Source organism: Humulus lupulus, chromosome X (genome assembly GCF_963169125.1).
Source record: "Humulus lupulus chromosome X, drHumLupu1.1, whole genome shotgun sequence".
Classification (NCBI taxonomy): Eukaryota; Viridiplantae; Streptophyta; class Magnoliopsida; order Rosales; family Cannabaceae; genus Humulus; species Humulus lupulus.
The window spans coordinates 185,374,410-185,398,359 of NC_084802.1; the positions used below are offsets into that span (position 1 = coordinate 185,374,410).

Consider the following 23,950-nt stretch of genomic DNA (forward strand, 5'->3'; position numbering starts at 1 on the left):
AGTGCTGCACGATGTATCTCAATAATTTGCCAGACAGTGGAGGAAAGTGGAACATAGTGTGAAGAAGACTGATAGGAATTGCTTTTTTTTTTTAAAGAAAAAAACAAACAAACTAGACTTTGTACTTGGATTTTTCTTTCTTTTGATTCCATAGTTTTGATGGGTTTTGGTCATGAATTCAATTTTCTAACTCCAAGGTATGCAATCAAAGAGTATAAAGTCACAAGGAAGGAAGATACAGATATATGAAATAGTACATATATAATCAAACTAGAGTTTTTGGTAGTTATAACAAATGATCACATGGAACAATCAAGTCATTTCAAATCATCACTCCATTACATAACACAGATAAGATACGAACCAAATATTCTTTAAACATACAAAAAAAAAACACACACACACACACACACACATACATATAACTCAAAAATGATGCATTTTCTATAGTATTATACTCACTACTTTGATACCTATATGCTATAGAATTCAAAAATGGTGTTCATTAGAATCACATAACAAAAGGATTTACAATCATATAATGCTAAAACAACCAAGAGAGTTTGTTTTTTTTGCCCCATTAGTATTTGCAAAATCAATCTACTGCCTGGTTTTTATACATAGATACATATTAAGAAGACCATATAGGTGTTTGCTAAAACTAGTTGTGGGAATATCATTTAGTTGATCAAATTCTCCTAACCTTGAATTTTATAACAACAACAACACAACATACAGTATATATAATAGCTTCAGCTAAAGCTCATCCACATTGAATCCACCCCATGATGGTAATGACTGTAGCTCAAGGACACCCCCATTTGCAGACCAACTGATCAACTCCTGCACAAACAAAAACCCATCAGAAATAGCATGTCAACTCAAGTTTTTGCTTTATTATGGTTCTCAAAGACATGTTCTTGGTTGATAATATACCTCAGGACTAGGAAAGTATACATCATTATTATGGTCTCTTGGGGCTGAGTTGTCATAGAATTCAGTGTCTTCTGGCTTTGTATTGTCCTTAACAAACTCAGTCTCAGTCTCTGCTTCTGGCTCCATATTGTTTGGTGCTGAAGCAGATTGTTTTCTTTTGGAACGAGCTCTTCTGTTCTGAAACCAATTGTAGACATTGGTTTCAGAGATTTGGCCATGTTGTGTGAGTTCTGAAGTTATCTCTTTGATCTTCTGCTTGGTTGGAGTACCATTACCTTCATCGAAAATACGCTCGAGTATTTGAAGCTGCAAAGGTGTTGGAGACCACCTCTGCCTTGATGTGATCTTATGCCCAGCATAAGCCATAAGAGGATCACAGTGGAGAGCACCCAACTTCATGCCTAAACAAGAAAAAGAAACAAAAAAGAACACAACTTTAAGGCCTAAAAAATAGAACCCCTAGAAAACCTCTTCTTCATTTTTTGTTGGCAATACTTCTTTGGGATGAAACTTAAACATGGACCAGTGCTTGTTAGAGCTAACCATGCAAACAATAGCTTTGAACTAAATTAAATACATAATTCAGAACACAAAATAAAAACCCATTTTTGTATCTCAATTCCCCATCTAAAGTTTCTAAAGCACAACAATTTAGATTAGCAGTTTCAAAAAGTTTTCTTTTCTTATCTTCTTTTTTTTGGGCATAAAAGGGACTAACCAGAAAGATCATGGTGGGCAGAGATGGCCTTATGCATCTCAGCAAGCTTTTCACAGATGGTGGCGTAGACAGAGATCTGCCTCCTTAGAAGCTCCATTTGTTCATCAGTCATAACCTTCACGAACAACCCTGACCCTGTAATCACTTCTTCTTTAGAACTCTCATTCTCCATTTTTCAACTCTTGTGTTCTATGTTTTCACACTGCTCACCACTATCTATGACTACTGCTACTACTCTTGCAGACCCATATCTCTGACTTGTTCTACTCTAGACCAAAAGATTGGAACAAGAAGAAGAGAAACCCAGTTGAGTGAACGAATGAATGTCTTCCCACCAGGAATATATATATTTATTTTAAAAATGAAAAAGCAAAGTGGAAAATAAAGCTCCAAACATGGAGTGCGGTCGGCAAGTTTTAGAATTTAGCGTCGCTAATTGCGCAATTTAGTGTGGTCTTCTTTATTTCTTTCTTTTCTTTTTTTTTCCTTTTAATTTGGTGTGGTCAATTTATTTACTTTTCTTACTTTCTTTCTTAAGCTTTTGAAGGTTTCGTAGGAATTAATGTAGTATGTGTCTTTTGTAGATTGAGTGAGTAATACTCGCAAATCATTCATTAAATATCATTGTTAATTTATAATGAAGTAATCACATATCAAAATATTATTATTATTATTATTATTTGGGAATTTTAACAAATCACTCATCAAATATCATTAGTTACATCACATAATTTAAAATAATAAAATCTCACATAAAAATATTAAAAAAATTAAAACTAATAACATATTATTATTATGTGTTGTGGAGAATTTTGAAAAGTTATCTAAACCATGTCTTAGAGATAGGGTAAGCCATAAAAAATTTGGGATATATGGTGGAGTTTGGTTGCAAAGTAAAAGTAGAATGATAACATAATGGTAATAGGATTGGAAATGGAAATGAATGAAATTTTAATTTTTTAATTTGGTTGTGAAATTGGAATCAGTAACGTAATAATGTATTATGTTTGGTATAGTATGGAATGGAATAAATTTTATTTTATTTTGACCAAAATAATTTTATTTTAATAAATAATTTTTAATCAATTATTTTTTAATATTAGTTTTTATTATATACCGAATTATCATTTTGAATAAATAGTATTTTTGTCTCTCGAACTATGACCACTATAAGATTGTGACCTTTGAACAATTTGCGATGTTAAAAATTCCCCCTAAACTTTGATTACTATCAAATTGTGTCATTTTTATTAAAACTATATATTTTTTTTTTAAGAAAACCAATTTTTTTTTCTTAAAAATAATAATTACATCCTTAAAAAACATTTTAAAAAACTTAAGAAAATAAACAAAACTAAAAGTTTGAAATTAATTAAATAAATTTTCAAATACTCAAAAATAAAAAATGTAATCAATAACAAATAACTTTTTTTTACTTTTCTTTTCTTTTACAATATAAAATAAATACATCTTAAAATAAAAATTAAAAATAAATCATAAAACAAAGTATGTTCCCCTTCGTCCTTCTCCTCTTAAATTAAATTTTTTTGTTTCTTTAAGCCCTTCGTTATTCGTCATCCAGTTTAATTAAAAGTTTTTTATTTGTTTTAGTATTTATTTTAAATTTTTATTATAAAATAGATTTATTTTATATTGTAAAACAAAATTAAAATAAAAGTAAAAAAGAGTTATTTGTTATTCATTAAATTTTTTATTTTGTAAGGAATTAATTTTTTTTTTTTAATAAAAAGGTTATTATTTGGTAACGGTCAAAGTTTGGAGGGCAAAATTGTTAATTATTTATGCACATGGGAGTGTCACATCAACAGAGAAAATATCACATAATCAATATGTTAGCCACCTAAGACAAAATCTAAAAAAAATCGCATATTTAAGTAACGCGCATAGTTCGGGAGAAATTTTTAACATCGTAAATCATTCGAGGGGTACGATCATATATAATGGTCATAGTTCGGGGGTCAAAAATATTATTTATTCTATCATTTTTATTCTAAATCATAATCTTTTATTAAATTATTCTTATTTACATAAAAAATTTGTAGAAAAAAGTACAATAAAATATCACTAACACTTCAAAATTGTACTTAATTGAAAGAAAGTTCTTACTTGTTAAGAAATTCATAAAATATAATTTTATTTTAAATGTAACTAAGATTTATATATATATACAATTTTAATAATTGAATTTTAACCTCAATTTAAAAAAAAAAATTGTAGAAAGAAACATATAATACAATTTCATGTTTAATGTATATATATATATATAACTTTATTATCATTTCATTAAAAAAATGATTATAATATATTTGAAAGAATGACTTATTTCAAATATAATAAAAATAAATAATTGGTCATAATGTAATTAACATAAGAATCACATTTTTTTTAATAACATAATAATCATATAATAATGTAAAGGATGGAATGAAATGGTTTTTCCACCCAATTTTGAGTGTAATAACAATTCCCTCAAAATGTGTAGGGACTATTCCATCGGAAAACACTTTCGCATTCGAATTTACCAACCAGACAATAAAATGGAATAAAAAGGAAGCCATTTCATTCCCTCAAGCTAAATACAACCTAAGGTCTTATTCACGGAGCTTTTGGTCCCAATCCACATAGGATAAAATACAAAATAAACCAACAAAAATCATGAGCCAAAATTAAAGCATTGTTCTTCGGTACGTTAAGGGTCCAATGCCACTTGATGTGACTAGGGACTCATTGCTCGTTTTGGTCGAGTTATAACATATTTCTAATCAACGCGATGTAAAAATCGGGTTACAAAAATCCAAGTCTAACCCATCCAATTTAGAAGAAAAAAAAAAGTTTAACCCATCGAATGTTATAAGCGATTTGATCAGGTTAACCTACCAAACCAATATTAAGTTTTTTTTTTTAAAAATGTTCAAATAATTAGATTCTACAAACTAAAAGTATAGTATTCATCTTCCAAACTTAGATATATTATTCTAAATAGAAACTTTAAAATATTTTTCTAAATTCATTGTTAAAATTTTTAAAACAATATTTAATATTACATATAATATACGTAATATATGCATGCGTAAATGAAAATAACCCTTAATCGGTTTATTCGGGTTATTTGGGCATATTGGTATAATTCACAAATTTGGCGGTTTGAATTGTTATCGGGTTATTAGAGTTGCATTTTGTGTTGGTTTTTTCAATTTGGTTTGAGCGGTTTATTTGGGTTGGCTAGTTCGCAAATTTTTTTGCACAGCCCTAGATGTGACATAATGTTATTAGTCCAATTCAATATATGAGACCGTGTGCCTTGTGCACACTTCCGTCTCTCAAACAACTATCGCTAAGTAATGCTCTCGAGCATCTATGAGTGCAACCATGCATCAAGGCTATCTAGCCAAGACACTCACACGGTCTATAGGTTCTCACTATGGCAAGCAAATCCCAACACCGATGCTCACCCAGACATTTGCAAGCCAAGGTAGCATGTATGGCCAAGAGCCAACACCAAGCTGACGTGCCAACACCTCACATCATACCCCATTCTATACTATCTGATTAGCTCATGTCACAGACCAAGGACTCTCACACGTCCATTGTCCAATCCTCAAGGCACCATGCCTTCACACACTAGACCTCTGTCCTTCTCAAGCATTGCACCCTCTTCAATGCTTGTATGCTAGCAAGTCCCACGAATGACTTCTCGTGCCATCTCGTGTCGAGACTCGTGGCCATGGCGCACCACGACGTCTCTCGGAGGTTTGGGCCACATTCCATGCAAGCGACATCCCAGCAAGCCAAGGGAACCGTACCTATAAACCTCTGGCAGCACACTTCGACGCAGTACCGGAGCGACCCGGTAATGTCTATGAGTACTTCTACTCATGGAGACATATGAGTCCCCTCGTGGTCCTCATATGCCCGCCCTACTAGTCCTCCCAACTAATAGTAGTTTACTTGACGCACCTGCACCAGGAGGTGGTGGAGAGCTGACACCAGGTGCTCTCCCTACAAAGAGCCTTCTGAACTTTTTCTTGGGAGACATATTTGGCTCTCAGCTCGTCAATTCTTTGAATCTCCCAAATATGATTGCACCATTGCGTTCGTTGACCCTTCAATATGGAACCTACCATGTTCAGTCCATTTCCGGGCAATATTGAAGATATTTACGAAAATGTCACTGCCATACAAACTAGGCATCAGCATGCTCACCAGCCTGCAACCTCGCGTGCGCATCTGACCGAGAACCAACCTAGCTTGTAACTTGCCCTTCAAGTCGGCGTTATACACATGCTACCGAAAATTCGGCCTTCCCGAGCAGCTCCTCACGGTGTTCAAGGCGCTTGGTGAGCTAGCGCTGCATGGGGACTATACAAAAAAGGTGTCAGATGGTGAGTGCACATTCCTAGATGACGATCGCACATTTTTCTTAGAATCTGTGTTGTCATGCGTACGGAGGGGACAACACGTTCTTTAAAGCCGCCACCGATGTAAGAGACCAATGGAGACACATCTCAATGGTCCCCAGGAATCCTTGTAATGACACGTGGAGGAAATTTCCAGCAGAGAGTACAAACTGGTACATTCCTAACAATAGGCAGATATGCAACTCGAGGGTTGACCTTTGCGCTACCCTCCGAGCAAGTTTACTTTAATGATTTGAACTCAGAAGATTGCATCTCGTGAGATTATTGACTTGCATAAGTAATTGGGAGATTCACCTTCGTGCTAAGACACACACGTGCTGAGTTACTCGGAAAGTACGAGTAACATGTGTCGATACCCCTGTGTAACCCGAGATCATTCATCATTCTTATTTTTTTCATAAAACATGTTTTTAGCTTTTCTATTTGACACTTCAAGTAGCCAACACAATATGTTGGGGCATCTTAGTAGTAGTTAGTCGTTTCCAATATTATCTATTAAATTAAATTATGTGAGACATATATGAAATTACCGCAATAATATTATCTCATATCATGTTACTTAAGAACCACTAGTGTCCTTTAGGAATGTTTTTTTTTTCTCCTTTCTTTTCTTTGACCACAATCACATCGTATTATATGGGACGATCAGATATAATGGTTAAGGTTTATCATCACAATCAAACCATATCCAACTACTAAGGATACTTTACTTTTCTCAATAAATATAATTCAACCACTAAATTAATGACTACGCTGAAACATTGACAACAAAAACTCTCTTCCTAAACACTGGACGCTTTCTCCATCTTGAGATGCAGAGACCAATAAACAATGCGCAAGGGCATCCAAAGCTAATATTAATTCAGTATATTTTTTTTTCTAAATTTACTTCATAACCCCCAAAACAGTAAAGAGGTGGTCAAGATGATCCTAAATTTGAACCCAATCTAAGTCCATGACTAAAGTCCAAGACTAATTAGCTAATGAAAAGTAGCCAAAATTTGACAACTAAATGTATTTTAGCAAAGAACTTTACACAATCGTGTGCAAACTTTTCAAGTAATTTGTGAGAATCCTTCTAACATTATTCTTTGTAGATTTACTAGACAATATATGACATTTACTTTAATGATTTGCACCTTTCGCCTAAGAAAGTTGGTGTAACTTGTTAATATAACCATATGATAAGAGTGGTCCTTAACCAAAGAAAATTAATTCACAGGATGAGAAACCACTATTATTATTATTGTTGGGTGAGAAGTGGGAACACTTCCTAATCATTACCCAGCCTTTATTGTCAATTAGTCGTTTGTTTTATTCTCATAAAACATATTTAACAATCCAATCAGTCACCACTACTTGTTAACTTTTAACTGCATCGTTTAACGTAATTACAGTTACCCATGAAAAGGAATGTCATAACACAAATCATTCAAACCATTGGCGCTTGACTACGCAATAATATAGAAATTATAACAAAAAAAAACACCCATTAAACACCTAAATGAACGTGGTTTAGAGACTAACAATAAATAAATAAAACGGTAAACGACTTGGATTAGTACCAAATCTTCAAAAAGAGCTTGGTTCAACGAATTTTCTCCAAGAGAGCATGTGAGGGACAACATAATTTAAATAAAAGAATACAAACGACAACGGGACCCACGTTACGCAGATCACAACAAGCGTTGAAAAATATTTTTGGTCGATTTTTAAATAAAGTAAAGACAGAAAGGGACACAATTTAAAACTAGTACTTGAAAAAAAATAACCGTTGCAATCGATCAACTATATTTAAAAACACATAGAATAAGAACAGAAAATCAAGGACCAAAGTACGCAATTTTACGAAAGGAACAAAAGATTTAAAGAACAAAAACAAGTAAAATGTTAATCAAGGACCAATGAGATGAGACCATATTAGAATTAACATTGAAGTTTAAAAACTAGTTAGCTAAGTACGCCAGCAGCTCTACAAAAGACAGAATCACCTAGCTAGTCATTAGACTTTTAAAAAAAGAGGTACGATTACACAGATGATTCTCCCCTTTTCTATTACTATAAAAATTCATGTGCCCAAAATCAGTGGACTAAAAAAGGAGAGAGCAGAGGAGTATACTTCTTCAACAAAACAATATTAAGAAAAAGAACCGATGATTAACAATTAACAATCAACCCAATTACATGGTATTGATTCAATGTTTAGACAGCCTAGGCCACTATGCTATCATCCTTTTCTGCCATTTCCTACTCGTCATCGTCCTCCTGCAGACCACGAAATCAAAAACCAATTATCATAAGAAGAGACCAATTTGTGTAATGATAACACGACAATGAAACTCAAACTTACCTCTCCACTGCCATCTTCATCTCCTTCCTCTTCGTCGTTCACTTCAGACATTGATTTCTCAGAACCGTCTTCCTCGGCAGCAGGGCCATCAGCCTGGAAACAAACAAACAACCAACAAGAATAAATACACAAACAAACAATTTCTAAAAGGGTAAAGAAAATTTGATCAAAGTCACAAAACCACATTCCGCTATCCCACTTACTTGTCTCTTGTTATAGGCTTTCATGTTTTTCTCATACTCAATCTTTCTTTTCTCTGCCTTGGCAACAAACGGAGCTTTGTCCTAAAAATAGTTGTCACCACATTAACAACCCATCATTGACCTAATATATATATATATATATATATATATATATATATATCTGTGTGCGTGTGTGTGTGCATGATAAGATTTGAAATGGATTTAAGTTGTGCAAATAAATAAACACTTACGGCCTCCGTCATCGACTTCCATTTCTCTCCAGCAGCTTTACCAACCTGATAAATTGATGAAAGATACATTATAACCAAATCTTTCTTGGAACACTGGTAAAATAGTATTGAAAATATATATGTATATATTCTTACAGCAGAGACGGCTTTGTTGTTAGGGTTTTCCTTGTTAAATTGCTTCCTGAAGTCCTCCCTTCAATCAATTGAAATATGAATAAATTAACCAACAGTTGAATGACTAATTATCACAAAACTAAGAATTACACTAACAAATTATCTCAACCATCTTCACAAACTTTAAGCGAGAGAGATGAATACTTACATGAAAACAAAGAAAGCACTGGCAGGCCTCTTAGGCTTGTTAGGATCCTTGGCAGCCTTCTTAGTTGGTTTCCGGCCCTTCGTGGCGGCAGCAGCGCCCTTCTTCACGGAAAGCCTACAAGACATTCCCCAATCAAATTTAATCTTCATTCATAGATCTAAAACCATAAAAGAAGCTCACAATTTCGAATCCTAAACAAGAGTTGTGAAAAAGAAAATTGTAACAGAAACTAAAATACAAAACTCACTTAGGTTCGGCTCTCTTGGAGGTGGATTTAGCTCCTTTCATGGCGAAATCTGTAACGATAAGAACGAATCAAATAAGAAAACCAGAACGAATTCGATGAAGACCAGTACGACCAGAGAAAAATCTAGAGAGAGAGAGAGAGAAGTACCTGTTGAGTTTTAGGGTTCGCAAAAAGGAGAATAGTATAGAAAGAAAGGTGTAGAGAGAGAGAGAGAGCGAAAGAGAGCGATGTAAGCGGGGGATGTGAAGAGACCCAAAAAGGCAGAGATATTATTAAGATTTTTGGGGAAATTGAAATTCAATTGCGCACGAAATGAAAATCAGGGGTTTAGGCGGGAATTTACATTTCATGCCACGTAAGCAATCCTCGCACTTGCTTCCTATTGGTTCAAATTTTTTCCCTTTAGCTTTTGGCCTTTTTTTTTTTCCTTTGTGTTTCCTTTGTGTGGTTGTTTGTTCTTCATCTTGGTCTTTCATTTATTCTCTTCTTTATCGGATTTTTTTTCAAAAATATTTATTTTATTTTCTTTTCTTTTTAACTATTTTTATTATGAATTTGTTGGTTTTAATAAATGTATGTAATAAATTATTTTTTGAATAAATATATAAAACAAGCCACTTCTTGTTCTTTCCTCTCTTCTCTTTTTTATTGGATTGTTTTTCAAAAATATTTATTTTATTTTCTTTTTAACTATTTTTATTATGAATTTGTTGGTTTTAATAAATGTATGTAATAAATTATCTTTTGAATAAATATATAAAACAAGCCACTTCTTCTTCTTTCCTCTCTTCTATTTTTTATTGGATTGTTTTTCAAAAATATTTATTTCATTTTTTTTAGCTATTTTATGATGAATTTGTTGGTTTTAATAAATTATATTTTTAAATATAATAAGCTACTTCTTATTCTTTCCTCTCTTCTCTTTTAGATTGTTTTTCAAAAAATATTTATTTTCTTTTCTTTTAACTATTTTTAACTCTATTTTGAATTTGTTGGATTTTTTTTATAAATGTATGTAATAAATTATCATAAATATAATAAGCTAGCGCTTGTCCTTTCCTCTCTTGTATTTCTTATAGGATTGTTTTTCAAAAAAAAAAAACAAATTTCATTTTATTTTAACTATTTTTAACTCCACTTTTTATTTTGAATTTGTTGGTTTTAATAATTGTATATAATAAGCTAGTTCTTATTCTTTCCTCTCTTCTCTTTTTATTGGATTGTTTTTCAATAATACTTTTTTTTTCATTTTATTTTAACTCCATTTTTTATTTTTGAATTTGTTGGTTTTAATAAATGCATACAATAAATTATCTTTTTAAATATAATCACCCACTTCTTTCCTCTCCTTTTTAGATTGTTTTTCAAAAATATTTATTTCACTTTCTTTAACTATTTTTAACCACTTTTTTTTTATTTTGAATTTTTTTGGATTTTTTATATATTTATATTGTACTATTTAAATGTAGAAAAGAGTAAAGTTAAAATATAACTTTTATCATGCTACTTTATGAAAAATGCTTGAAAAAAAAGTTATGTTTCACCCAAAAATAAAAAGTTCTCTTTATCCTTGTTAATGTCAACCAATATTTACTTTACTTTTTTATTCAACTCGTATTCTTTTGTATTAGATAACCCAAAATATATAAATATTTTATTTAACACAAATGAATATTTAAAAATATATATTTTCTAGGTACTACATTGATATATATTATTCAAAATGGCAAGAATATTTTTTAGAAATCATAAACAAAACAAAAACAATGGTATTCTTAACAAAAGTAAGAATATTCTTGATATTTATAGGCAAGCTAATCAAATATTTAACATTCAAGTCATCGTATATGCCTTCCTAAACTTTAAGATTTCTTATTTTTGGCACAAAATTTTTTCATACCATATTATTATACCATATTCTATGAATAATATAAATTTTGTGCTAAATTTGTTTCAAATAATTAGTTAATATTATATATTTGACCAATTTTTACAATTATTTACTATCACGATATCTTTTTTTGTAGCTGGTATATTCATAGGTTTTTCCTCGAATTATTCTTTCATGAATTACTGAGAACAAAAATTAGTTAATTCAAATTCAAGATCTAATAAATTAAATAATTCTAAATACCTCTTCCAATTAATGTTTTTTTTATTCCCGAATACTTCAATACACAATATGCAAATTAACTTGAAAATTGAAAATATACATAAATAAATAATTTTTAATCAATAAATAGTATTAATTAGTGACAATAAGGTAAATAACTAAAAAATTATTGTATGCCAAATGTTATTCATGCTATTTTTGTGTCAAATATGTTACAACTTTTATAATGTGACAAAATTAGCATACATTTTACAATATCATTGGAGTCCCTTTTTTTAATGATGTGTTAAAATGTAACAATACACTATTTTTATAGCACTATGTTGAGATGCTCTTATAGATGGTCAATATTAGGTCACCGTACTATTATTATACTTTCACCATTATTTTTACTTGGTTGTTCATCAATACAATACGAGTATGTTTGAAAAGTCACTCTGTAATTGAAATTATGTGTAATTCGAAGTAGTTACTCAATATGGCGTGTTTGTCTGACCATGTAATTACACAGTAACTTTATAATTTAAGATAATCCAGGGATCTCAATTACATTATCCAATTCTCATACCCAATATTATTAATTGTGTTTGTGTGACCATGAGAATTGAGTGTAATTACATTGTATAATTACTGATTATTTCTAATTTTAAATAGTATTTATTACATAATATTATTTTTCTGTGTAATTACAAACAGTTTTGTCAAACATAACAATATGAATTCATAAATATTTACCATTTGACATTTAAACACACCTTGTATTTTAAAACATAGTGTAATTACTAATTGGACAATTATTTCCAAACACACCCTACAAGTTTTAGCTTACCATGTATTTGGAAGCATGGACCAAAATTCGTATATAATAAAGATGAAAATTATATATGTTTTTTTATATATTAAAAGAGGAGATTTGAATTTGGGACATTCTCTTTATGAGGAGATGTGTAATATCACTAAGATATGTGTTATCCTCATTTCTTGTCGTGGGCCCGAGACGATGGTCCAGGCCCATGGTCTGGGCGTTCGGATGTGGGCCCAGCCCAAGTTCGCTTGGTACAGGAATAACCAAGGGCTACGGCCCAAGTGTGATTCTGGACCCGGAGGGTGTCCGGGATGGTGATCCAAGACAGTCATTTGGGAGACGTACTGACAGTTCGGATTACAGTTGAAGTATACGTAAAACAATCCCGGACCCTAGTAAACGAAGAGGGACAAAGGTAAACGAACCCGGATCAGGTCCTCCCGGTTTGGCAAGGAAAAGCATCCGTGACCCTGAAGCCGCCCCACGACGCGTGGAGGTTGTCCCCACTTTTCACCTACGGAAAAGGTCACCTCAGGATTGCACGCCGCTATTTCAGACCTGCACTGCCAAGTACTCTGACTGGCTTTGTCCCTTGAATATGCCTCGTAACTCGGAGTGCCCAGACCAAAAGCACTATTTTGTCGGGCGAAATATAGTTCTTGAGCCGCCCTATTGGACCTTAATTAGTCTTGAACCTATGTATGTTTTATATTTTATATTGGGCTTCCGCCAGAGAAACCAAGAGTATTCACACCTTTGATGGGCCCGGGTCATACCCGACCCAGATCCAGTGTTCCTATGAGCCTATAAATACAGGCGATAGAGCACTAAAAAAATGATTTTTTTTTCGACTTGTATACAGTTACTCTGTCAAAACATAGAGAGAACTCCATTGTAAAAGACTTTCCAAGCTCTAATACAACTGACTCGTGGACTAAGGCTTATTAACGCCCCAACCACGTAAAATACTTGTGTTAATCTTCTAAATTCCATATCATTAGTCTTAACTAATATTCATTAGTGTAGTTTCCGAAAATCTCAGTAAACAATATGCATATGACCAAAAAATGAAAATTATATTAACTTGATTTCATTTTTGGAATAACTCAATACATTTTAAAAGAGTATGTGCACATAAGAATTATTATGTTTGTTTAACTACATATAAGAATGGAATGGAATAAGTATTACATTGACCAAAATATCAGTATTCTTGTTATCTTTTATATATTTTTAAATAAGAATTTAATTAAAAAATACAAGTATGTAATTAATAATTTAAAAAAAAAAACTCAAAATAGTAATTTAATTATGTTGAAAGCATATTATGGGTGAATAAGAAATATTATTTAAAAAACACAAGTAAATAAATTAATAATTGACAACTAATATATTATTTCACTATATTAAAAAATGTTATTGAAATTGTTGTGACAAAACATGGATTTAAAAAAAAAATTATCACTAAAAAAAATTGAGTCTATTGCGACAGCATACATGTGTATGTCATCATAATAGAACACAAAAAACAATGAAATCTACAAATTTAGTATGAAGATGATGTTTGTTACATTCTCTTTGACTGAGTGAGCTCGTGTTTCCTGTTTGCGACATCATGTGAATTGATGCAGCCTCTTTCCTGCTGTAGGAATCTTCAACATCAAACTATTAGTGAACAGTTTACTCTGCATTAACAGAGAAGGAAGCAAAAAGCACCATGGATTCATAATTTCCTCCAGCTTTGCGTCACTAATCATCGAGTTGTCCGAATCATAAACAGTGAGGGTCCAACTAGAAATAGAAGCCTCAATGGCAAACCAATGTTGTTGTCCATAGTTATGGCACCAATATACATCCTCAATGTAACGCCCTGGCTACCCCAGAACAGTTACGGTGAACGGTGGACCGGAAATTTGACTCGCTACCCGAGTCCTTTGGTCAAAAACGTGCTATAGGTGTAATTAACAGGTTAAGGCATAAAACCAATAAAAAGGAAATGGAAATTTTCATTACAAACTGCTCTGCAGAGCTAAACAAAACATTTACAAGTGGTTCTCAGTATAAAATGGTCATTACTGGTTTAAATTTACAATCCCGCCGACCTAAGCGGCAAAAATAGGGTAAACCCCCTAGTTCCTCTAAGAACTCCTTGGCCGTGGTGGTCAAGCGGCCGCATATGTACACATCACCACATCAACTCTCCACTCAAGGCTAGGTGAGCTTTTCTTTCCCTTTACTTGCACCACATAGCACCCATGAGCCAAAGCCCAGCAAGAAAACATAATACTTTTCATAACATTATCAAATGATTATCATTATAATCACACTGAACATGAAGCTTTCGAACAAACGAGTGAACATCACATGATCTTAGCGGGGAAGAGTGGCTGCTAGGTAAGCCACTAGCCTCCAAGCGCTTATTTCATTCATCGACCCTTGGGGTCGGTCTGGCATTAATGCTATTTGAGCCACTCAATGCTAATAGTCGATTAGATCTAATCTCTGTTGGTTCGCGTGATCCACGCTATGGCCGTTCTGACTAATAAATCAGCACTATATGACCAGTGTCCAGTATCACTGCCGAACTTGACTAGTAAGTCACAGCTGATACTAACACCTTTGCCAATTTTGACTAACAAGTTAGTGCAACGTGACCAGTGCCCAGTACCGCTGCCGAACCTGACTAATAAATCATGGCTTCACAGTTGATAATAGCACCTTTGCCAAACCTGACCAACACTCAACTCTTCCCCAAGATGCCAGAAACTGCTGCTCGATGTCAGTCAACATGGACATAACATCATAATTCCACGTATACTTTGTTTTGTCGGCAATTTTCTTATACTGATCATATCGAGCAGGTATCACTTATGAGATATACATGTTCATCACAACTGCATTCTGTCGATTTATATTAGGAAAATACTTGCGACGCATACGAAGCATGTGTTCTGCCGCATCAATATGCTACAAAGAGAGTACGATATAAAAAGTTAGCAAAGACCATAATAAATGGATACTATCGAGCTCACATCGAAATACTATCGAGCTCCATCGACCTAATCTCAAACAGTAAACAACAACCCCAATTTAACACCCATATCGAACTACTATCGAGTTCCATCGAGCTCACATCGAGCTAATCTCCAACAGTAAACAACAACCCTATTTTAACACCCATATCGAACTACTATTGAGCTCCATCAAGCTCACATCGAGCTAATCTCAAACAGTAAACAACAACCCTAATTTAACACCCATATCGAACTACTATCGAGTTCACATCGAGCTAATCTCAAACAACAAACAACAATCCTATTTTAACACCCATATCGAACTACTATCGAGCTCACATAGAGTTCACATCAATCCTGGAAACCCCCCATGAAGCTCCTATCGGGCTATCATCGAGCTCATATCGAGTCAATAAAAACAGAACTTGTAAAATTGAAAACAAAACATAGTTTCTACCACTATCGAGTCATTAGGTATAAATGGCTTACCCCATCATTGAGCCACGACTGGGGTGTCTTCCACGTCAGAAACCACGCTGGACCGTGATTCCCAGTCTTTACATCCCTTGGGGCCTTGTTGGGGATGTCTCAAAGCAGCCACTTGGATATTGCCCTATACTATTTGCGATTTGGCTTCTTGAGAGGGTCCAGCACCTGTGTAGCCTCCTCTTCTGGTGCAGCTGCATCAGTGCGAGGCCTTTTCCTCGTGGGATTAGTGTAGTCCTCAAACCAATCTGGCTTGCGTCTTTGGCGTCTAGTCCTTTGAAACCGAACCTCAGCAACATCCTCAGGGTTGACAATAACAACTCCCAGAGTCTCAGCATCAGGTGTCACAATGATGATAGGAGTAACCCAGTCTCCCAGAGTCCGTCATCCACCTTTGTTTTGGAGACTTCTTCAGTGAAGCGCTGGATGTAGGCCCTCAGTGTCTTCGTGTGGAGCTGCTTGATATTTGCGAGGGCGCTGATCTGCATATCCATCCTCATGGCGGCCACGAACTGCTTGCGAAACACTGACTGCAGTCCGGACAAGGATTGGATGGATCCCGGCTTAAGTCTCTTCCACAACTCCTCGGCGGGACCGCCTAGAGTGATCGAGAAATAGAGGCACTTGCCGTTGTCACTGACGTGGGCCACTGTCATGAGCCGGTTGTATAGGGACAGATGGTCCGTAGGGTCGGTATTTCCAGTGTAGGCGGTGAGGCTTGGCATTTTGAACCCCTTGGGGAGTGCAGCGTCTAGGATGTGCCTCGCGTAGGACTCTTTATCCCCTTCATCGGAGTCAGTATCCGCTCCTTCCTGCTTGCGGACCAAGCGGTCCGTGACCTTTTTCAAAGCGGCCAGTTGTTCCATGAGCTTCCTGGTCATGCCATCTTCCAGGGGGATTCTTTCGTTCCTCCTGTCGCTAATGTTGTTCCTAAGGTCGCCACCTCGGGGGAGAATTTTTTCCTTACGGGCCCGCTCCTTCTGAGCGTTCAGTCCGTCGCGTACGTCTACCCGGGACATATCGTCCTCTGAACTAAGGGCATGTCGCTCCTCGCTGCGCGACCGTTCCTGACGATTTTTGTTAATCGAGGCACTTGGGTGCAAAGACCTTTCCCGTTCGTCTCGCCTTGGGGCGTGCCGGGGCCGTGCGTTCCGCGGCCGCATCCCCTGCGGATCGATCGGGTGGCCTTGTCCTGGGACGGGGCGCACCTTCTGTTTCCTAGGGAGCGGCCGGGAACGGGTCCCGGCTTTCGTGACGGGGCTGTTCTTTTCTCGGGTCTTTCCACCGGCCCTCCTTTTCTCCCTGTCCGGGTATCCTAGGGCTGGCTCAAGAAACTGCTCCGGGGGAGGGGCCTGCCTTGCTTCTTCGAGGGCCCCGACTCAGTCTTGCGGAGTGGGCTGTTGTGCTCCTAGAAATGGGCCAGCTGTAGGATTGGTTGTCAGACCCTGCGCGGCTATGAATGCCTATAGGGCTTGGAGAGACTCTTGCATCCTCCGATGCGCCTCCGCCTGCTCAGTGATCCTAGCCTCCTGGTATAGGACTTGCTGCCTCAGTCTGGTCACCTCCAGGTCCTGCTGGTTAGGCTCTCCTTCGGGGATCCCGGGACTTGTAGCTTCGCCGTGGTACGCCCCCTCATTTTCCTCTTCGTAATACTCCTCCTCGTTCTCCTCTTCGTATTTTGTCCCACCCTCATAGTCTTGTGACTCGTCATGGTGAGAAGTTTGCGAAGGAGCGTTCTTATGTGGATTTTGAGGAAGATGCTGGGAAGGCAACGGATCTCCATTGCCTTGCTCCGGATCACTAGGGTCGAACGTTGTGTGTCGTGTGTTCACCATTGTAGTAAAGGCTTGGTGTTAGCACTAGCTTTCTTCGGAAACCACACTAATGGACATTAGCTAAGAATAATGATATGGACAGTAGAAGATTAACACAGGAATTTTATGTGGTTGGGGCGTTAATAAGCCTTAGTCCACGAGTCAGTTATATTAGAGCTTGGAAAGTCTTTTACAATGGAGTTCTCTCTATGTTTTGACAGAGTAACTGTATACAAGTTGAAGAGAGGTCATTTTCCCAGTGTTCTATTGCCTGTATTTATAGGCTCATGGGAACACTGGGTTTGGGCCGGGTACTACCCGGGCCCATCAGAGATATGGATACTCTTGGCTTCTCTGGTGGAAGCCCAATATATAAGATAAACACATACATAGATTCAAGACTAATTAAGGCCCAATAGGGTGGCCCAAGAACTATATTTCGCCCGACAAAACGGTGCTTTTGGTCTGGGCACTTCGAGTTACGAGGCAAATTCAGGGGACAAGATCAGTCAAAGTACTTGGCAGTGCAGATTTGAAATAGCGGCGTGCAATCCCGAGGTGGCCTTTTCCGCAGGTGAAAAGTAGGGACAACCCCCACGCGGAGTAGGGCGGCTTCAAGGTCACGGACGCTTTTCTTTACCAACCGGGGACGACCTAATCCGGGTTCGTTTACCTTTGTCCATCTTCGTTTACCGCAGTCCCGGACCGTTTACCAGTGTCTGGGACCTGTTTACGTATACTTCAGCGCGATCTTGAGCTCTGTACGTCTCCCAGAAAACTGTCCTGGATCGCCATCCCGAACACCGTCCGGGCCCAGGATCGCACCAGGGCCGTGCCCCTTGGACATTCCTGTACCAAGCGGGCTTGGGCCGGGCCCACATTCGAACGCCCAGTCCATGGGCCCAAACCGCCGTCCCGGGCCCACGTCAGGAAATGGGGATAACAGTAGCCCATCTTCGTTGTTGCTGGCGATTTTCCTTAACAACAGTTGATGCACCAAGACTCCGGAGAAATTAAACTCCGAAGCCAAACAGAACTGCTTAAAAGGGAATTCCTTAGCCCTTTCAAGCAGCCCGAGCTCCACAAACCTAGTCTTAATGTGATTTAAAGTGCTATTACCCCGATATGTCATTCGACTAGGAAAGTGATCATTGAACGAAATAAGCAACTTAGGCATCTGCAACAACACATGGAAAAAAAATTGGTAAGAAAATAGAATGTTAAACAGAATCAACAAAATTTCATCAAAACACTATAATAAGTTGTCACCGAGCTCTATCGAGCTATAATTGGCAACATACCCTATCGAGCAACTATCGAGCCTATCGAGCAATATCAACAACCTAAATCTATAGAAACTATTGAGCCAGTGTCAAGCCTATCGAGCTAAGCAAAATCTGTCTACATAAATAACCATTGAGCTACAATCAAGTCTAATATCGAACCATTATCGAGCCTATCGAGCCTTTGTAATCTAATACCATAGATCCATTGAGCCTACTATCGAACCTATTGAGCATTTTTTATCTAATACTACAGATCCATCGAGCTCTTATCGATCCACCATCGAACCATTCAAACTACCCTATCGAGCCTACTATTGAACCTATCGAGCTAGTTTCATATATTGCCATAAATCAATCGAGCTTCTATCGAACCTATCGAGCTACTGGTTCAAACCCATAAAAAATGACAAACCTAAGAACTGCCATACCCATTCCACACCACCAGATTCAAAAGGATCAAAACAACAATAATGAGAATTTGGGTTCAAGAATTTACCTTAATGAGAATATGGGTTCAATTGATGGGTTCGAACTTGGTTCGACAGGTTCGTTGCTGGTGTGGGTTTAGAGCTTCATTGCCGACGTTTGTTCGACAGGTTCGATGAGGTTGGGTGGCCGACTTCGGAGAAGAGAAAGAGAGAGGGTGAGATCAATTGGATTTTGTTTTTTGAGGTTTGCCTTCGGTTTGGGTTTAGGTTTCCCGGAGGAATGGATTGAGAGAAACAGAGAGATAAAGAGAGTGTGAGAGAGTTTGTGATAACTCAACAAAATAGAGTTATTTTACCACTTTTTATATGCTAATTGTTGCTTAGTTCTTGAGTTTTTAATTAACTTATTAAGTTTTTATGTAATTTTTAATTTGTTAGTCTTATTGTTGTTTTCTAGATTTTTATATGTTTTATAGATATTTTATTATAATATGTTGTAGTTTAATTATTTGAAATTTGTGTTTATAGATTATAAGTTAAAAAATGTGATTTTATTGAACTTAATTTCCAAAGTAAATTAAATTTCAATTAGTATTTTCTTGGACTTAATTTGAGTTATTTTATAATTGAAAATATTTGATTCTAATTTATTATTTACTTATTTTGTAGGGAGTAAGTTGTTTTTTTTTTTTTTTGGCTTTGAAAAGAAAAGAAAGAATGGCAAATTTGAAAGAAAAGTGATATTTGTCAACATATGCCCAGGCCCAAGCTAGGCCCACGCCTGCCACCAGCCCAGGCCCGCTGCTACAGTACCGCCCCTTGCTCAGCCTTTCTCCAGCCGTGGCCTTCAAGTGCTCCTCCTGTCAGCAGCTGTCCAAAGCTCACCAAAGCCGCCAGCCTCTTCAGCATATATCACAAGCATTCCATCCTTCAGCAATGCTCTCCCAAGCCGCCACCTGTCCACTTTCCTCAACATATATCATGCTTCCAACGCCAGCCTTCTTGCCAGCTGTGGGCCTGCCAGCCACAAGACTCCAAACGGCCCAAGTTCCAGCTGCCAACACAATTAAGCCCACATTCAGCAGGCCCATCTGCCTTTTGACCAGCCCAAAGAAAAAAAAAACTAGTATTTTTCTGAATTAGTCAAAATCACCAAATAGCAAAAAATAACATTTTTCTTCCCAATGTCTTTCCTCTTTCACTCAAATATCAATTCACTCTTCCTTATTTTTCTTACCTAAATAAACATTCCTAATTTTTTTTACCCTAGCTTTTCACTAATCTTTTACCCAACCAAACATTTCATCTTTCCAATACTCTTACACTTACTCTATTTATCCTACTACTTCCCAACACAATTAAATTAATCAATTTATTTATCTTAATTTGATTAATTTAATCTCCATATTTTGCCTATAAATAGAGTCATTGTAAGACCATTTTGGGGGGCTCTTCTTCTTCATTTTTTTTTCAATATCTTCTACACATTTTTCTCTCTTCTTTTTCACTAGTTTCTCTCTACCATTTTCATCTTTTGAAGAGCATGTCAAGTATGTTATTTTGTAATTTTTATTTCAATCTAGTTATGAGCTTCTAATCTTTTTCAAAGGTTATTAAGATGGTGATGAAGCAAAATGTAACTAGATAGTATTTTTTAGTGTATGTTCATTTCTCATTTGTGTAACATTGTTTATGTATTTTTCTATTAATGATATGCATTTTTCATCTACTATTGATTGTTAAAGCATATTACACTTAGTTCTTCATTATGCAAAAATATGATACTCTTTGATTAAATGTTTTTTATTAAATTGTTCACATCTAATTCTTAGAGCATAAGTATCATATTTTGCCTAAACATAATCTCTTTGATTTTTTGTAGTTTCATTAGGTTGTAACACAACTAATGCTTATAAATTATATCTTATATAAGTGAAGAGAAATCCTACCTTTTTGAAAGAGTAACTTGTGCTTGAATAGAAAATATATTTTGAAAAAAATATAGTGTGATTTATTTCAACTATATCTAAACTTGGGAATCAATATACTTATAAATACTATTGAACTTGCATTTTGTGGATTCCAACATCTTAATAATCTTATTTTACATATATCATTTGAAAACCATTTTTCTATTTAATCTTAAATCTTTTCATTACTTGTCTTTTATTTTTCTAAAACAAAATCTCATCAAATATTTGGAACTAGGTTAGAATATTATTGCTTTGTTTGAAATAGTTTCTTTTGATGTTAGTCAACTCCCATGGGTTCGACCTCGTACTTACATGAACATTATATTCTGAAACGATTCGTGCACTTGCGAGTTTAATTATTAAAACACCCTCTTTTGGGATCAACAGTTTGGGGGAGGGGGGGTGGGGGTGGGAAAAAATGAGAGGGGTATTTTTGGTACTTGGTGAAAGTTTAGCACCAATTTGAAAAACTAATTAGTGCTGGTATTATTTATTAATTATACACAATATTATGTATAGATAATGAATTTTCCCTATTTATAATGAAAAAAAAATAAGAAAAAAGTTTGAATAATGTGTATGTTTGTAATTTTATATGTGTACATGTAGAGGTATAATATAGGTTTTGAAATCTACTCTTGGATTTTGGTGCGAGACTTATCACTTATGAACATTGAACTAGACTACGAGAAAGAATTCATTAAAATGGAACGTTTTAAGTCGACATTTAAGTTTCCAAGACAAAAGATTTAGTTTTCACATGTTGTTAAATATTGAATTATTTTAATGTATCTATTATCTATAAATAATTAAAAAATGATTATATATATTATATAAGTATGTAGATGGTATGGTCCGGTCCAGATCGAACCATTAGAATAGAAGCAAGACTGTGACTGAACCACAATCATGAAAACGGTCTGGATAATCGAACCAACGATGACGAATTCTTTTTGTCCGGATTTAAAAGGTTTGGTCTAGATTGGTTAGGGTTCGGGACCACGGTTTACCGATTTTATGAACAACCCTAATTTTAATTTTGTAGAGGTACGAAGTTTTTAGATTTTGTATTATTAGTTTTAAGTTTATGTATTTGGGATTTTGTTTTTCTAATTTTTTATGACTAAATTGAGAATATCAAATATATATTATTTTTGTTATAATGATATGGTTTGGTTAGAAATTTGTAATTTATATTAGAAAATAAAATACTTTGTAGTATATGTTAGGATAAATTTATTAATTTGTAGTACTTGTTGTAATTTAATATGTATATTGTTGTATTTTAGAAAAATAAAGATTTGAAAATGAAAATGAATAATGTGTGCTTGTTTTTGAATATATAGTCATGAATGGTGGTACTTTTTTAGTGTTAGTTTAAGTTTGGTAATATTTGTTAGGTTATGTTACACTTTGTTAGTTCAAGTTTTATAATATATGCATCTTAGATTACATAGTTTGAGTATACATATACTAAATTATAGTTTCTAACTTTGTAAATTGAGTTTTAGTTTGAGTATATATTAATATGAATTTTAGTTCTATCTAACAAACTTTTTTTATTATTATTCTATTACTCTTAATATTATTTATTATTATTTTTTTAAATTGGTTACCTGTAGCGATGACAATGTCGTCTCTATAAGTAATGAAATTGATTTTTTTTTTTTTAAAAGTGAATACCTTTAGCGACGACAATGTCGTCTCTATAACTAATAAAATTTTAAAAATTGGAAATCATCAAATTTGCTTGTCTGCGCTATATATAGAAGTCATTGTGACGACATCAAATTATCGTCACTATTGCGCGCTACTGCAACAATATTCTAGCGACGACATATCGTTGTTGTAGGCTACTGCAACGACTTTTTGCCATACAGCGACAACATATCGTAATGTATTAAGCTATTAAACTAATAATATTATTAGAAAATGAGTACTATATTATTTTTAGAAAATTAATTTATGATTCGATAACTAGCTTAATCATATTTTTTAAGAAAATTAGTTTATGATTTGAAAGCTAGCTTAAGGCTTGGTTGGCAAAATTTGTATTCTCAACTTTGGCTTATTAAGAAAACACTTTTACAGTGAGTCATCTTTTATAGTTTCCTTGAGAAAAGCTTATTAAAGCACATCTAACCAAAACATCCAATCAAGCTCTCAATAGAGATTTTAAAGCTTAATACACATAAAAGTGCTTTTGAAAAATCATGTCAACCACACCCTTAGACTATTCCCGACAACGAATGTAAAATAGATATTTTGCTATATTTTTTAAGAAATCATCAATTAAGCACCCACCATTAGATGAGCTAAATGTATATGTATTTTACCTTTGACCCATTTCACCCAATTTCTTTAGCTAAATGTATAGAGACTTTTATAGTTTTTAGTGCTACTTCAAATATATATATATATATTTAATTTTTTTATTCCTTTTTCTTTCTTTATCTCTCCATTATTTGTTTTTTTATTATTTTTTCTTTTTTACTTGTCACTTTTTTTTTCTTATTTTAATTGATAAAAAGTATTAAAAAATCACTACTAGAAATATAGGTTTTTACTTCGGTTTTTATAGTGAGC

At 34.8% G+C, this 23,950-nt stretch overlaps 2 protein-coding genes across 2 annotated transcripts; both read right to left on the reverse strand.

Annotated features, from left to right (window-relative positions):
• Nucleotides 1–478: 478 nt before the first annotated feature.
• On the reverse strand, nt 479–2,029 carry LOC133803613 (WUSCHEL-related homeobox 8-like). Its single transcript, XM_062241715.1, has 3 exons — nt 1,655–2,029; nt 937–1,337; nt 479–843 (listed from the first exon to the last, which is right to left on the reverse strand). Exons 1-3 carry the CDS (start codon nt 1,824–1,826, stop codon nt 757–759), a joined length of 660 nt encoding a protein of 219 aa, XP_062097699.1. The 5' UTR covers nt 1,827–2,029; the 3' UTR covers nt 479–756.
• Nucleotides 2,030–8,064: 6,035 nt separating this feature from the next.
• On the reverse strand, nt 8,065–9,750 carry LOC133803348 (HMG1/2-like protein). Its single transcript, XM_062241356.1, has 8 exons — nt 9,593–9,750; nt 9,446–9,494; nt 9,199–9,312; nt 9,012–9,069; nt 8,877–8,921; nt 8,647–8,727; nt 8,444–8,536; nt 8,065–8,358 (listed from the first exon to the last, which is right to left on the reverse strand). The coding sequence occupies exons 2-8, from the start codon at nt 9,484–9,486 to the stop codon at nt 8,341–8,343; spliced, it is 450 nt and encodes a 149-aa protein (XP_062097340.1). The 5' UTR covers nt 9,487–9,494; nt 9,593–9,750; the 3' UTR covers nt 8,065–8,340.
• Nucleotides 9,751–23,950: the final 14,200 nt, after the last annotated feature.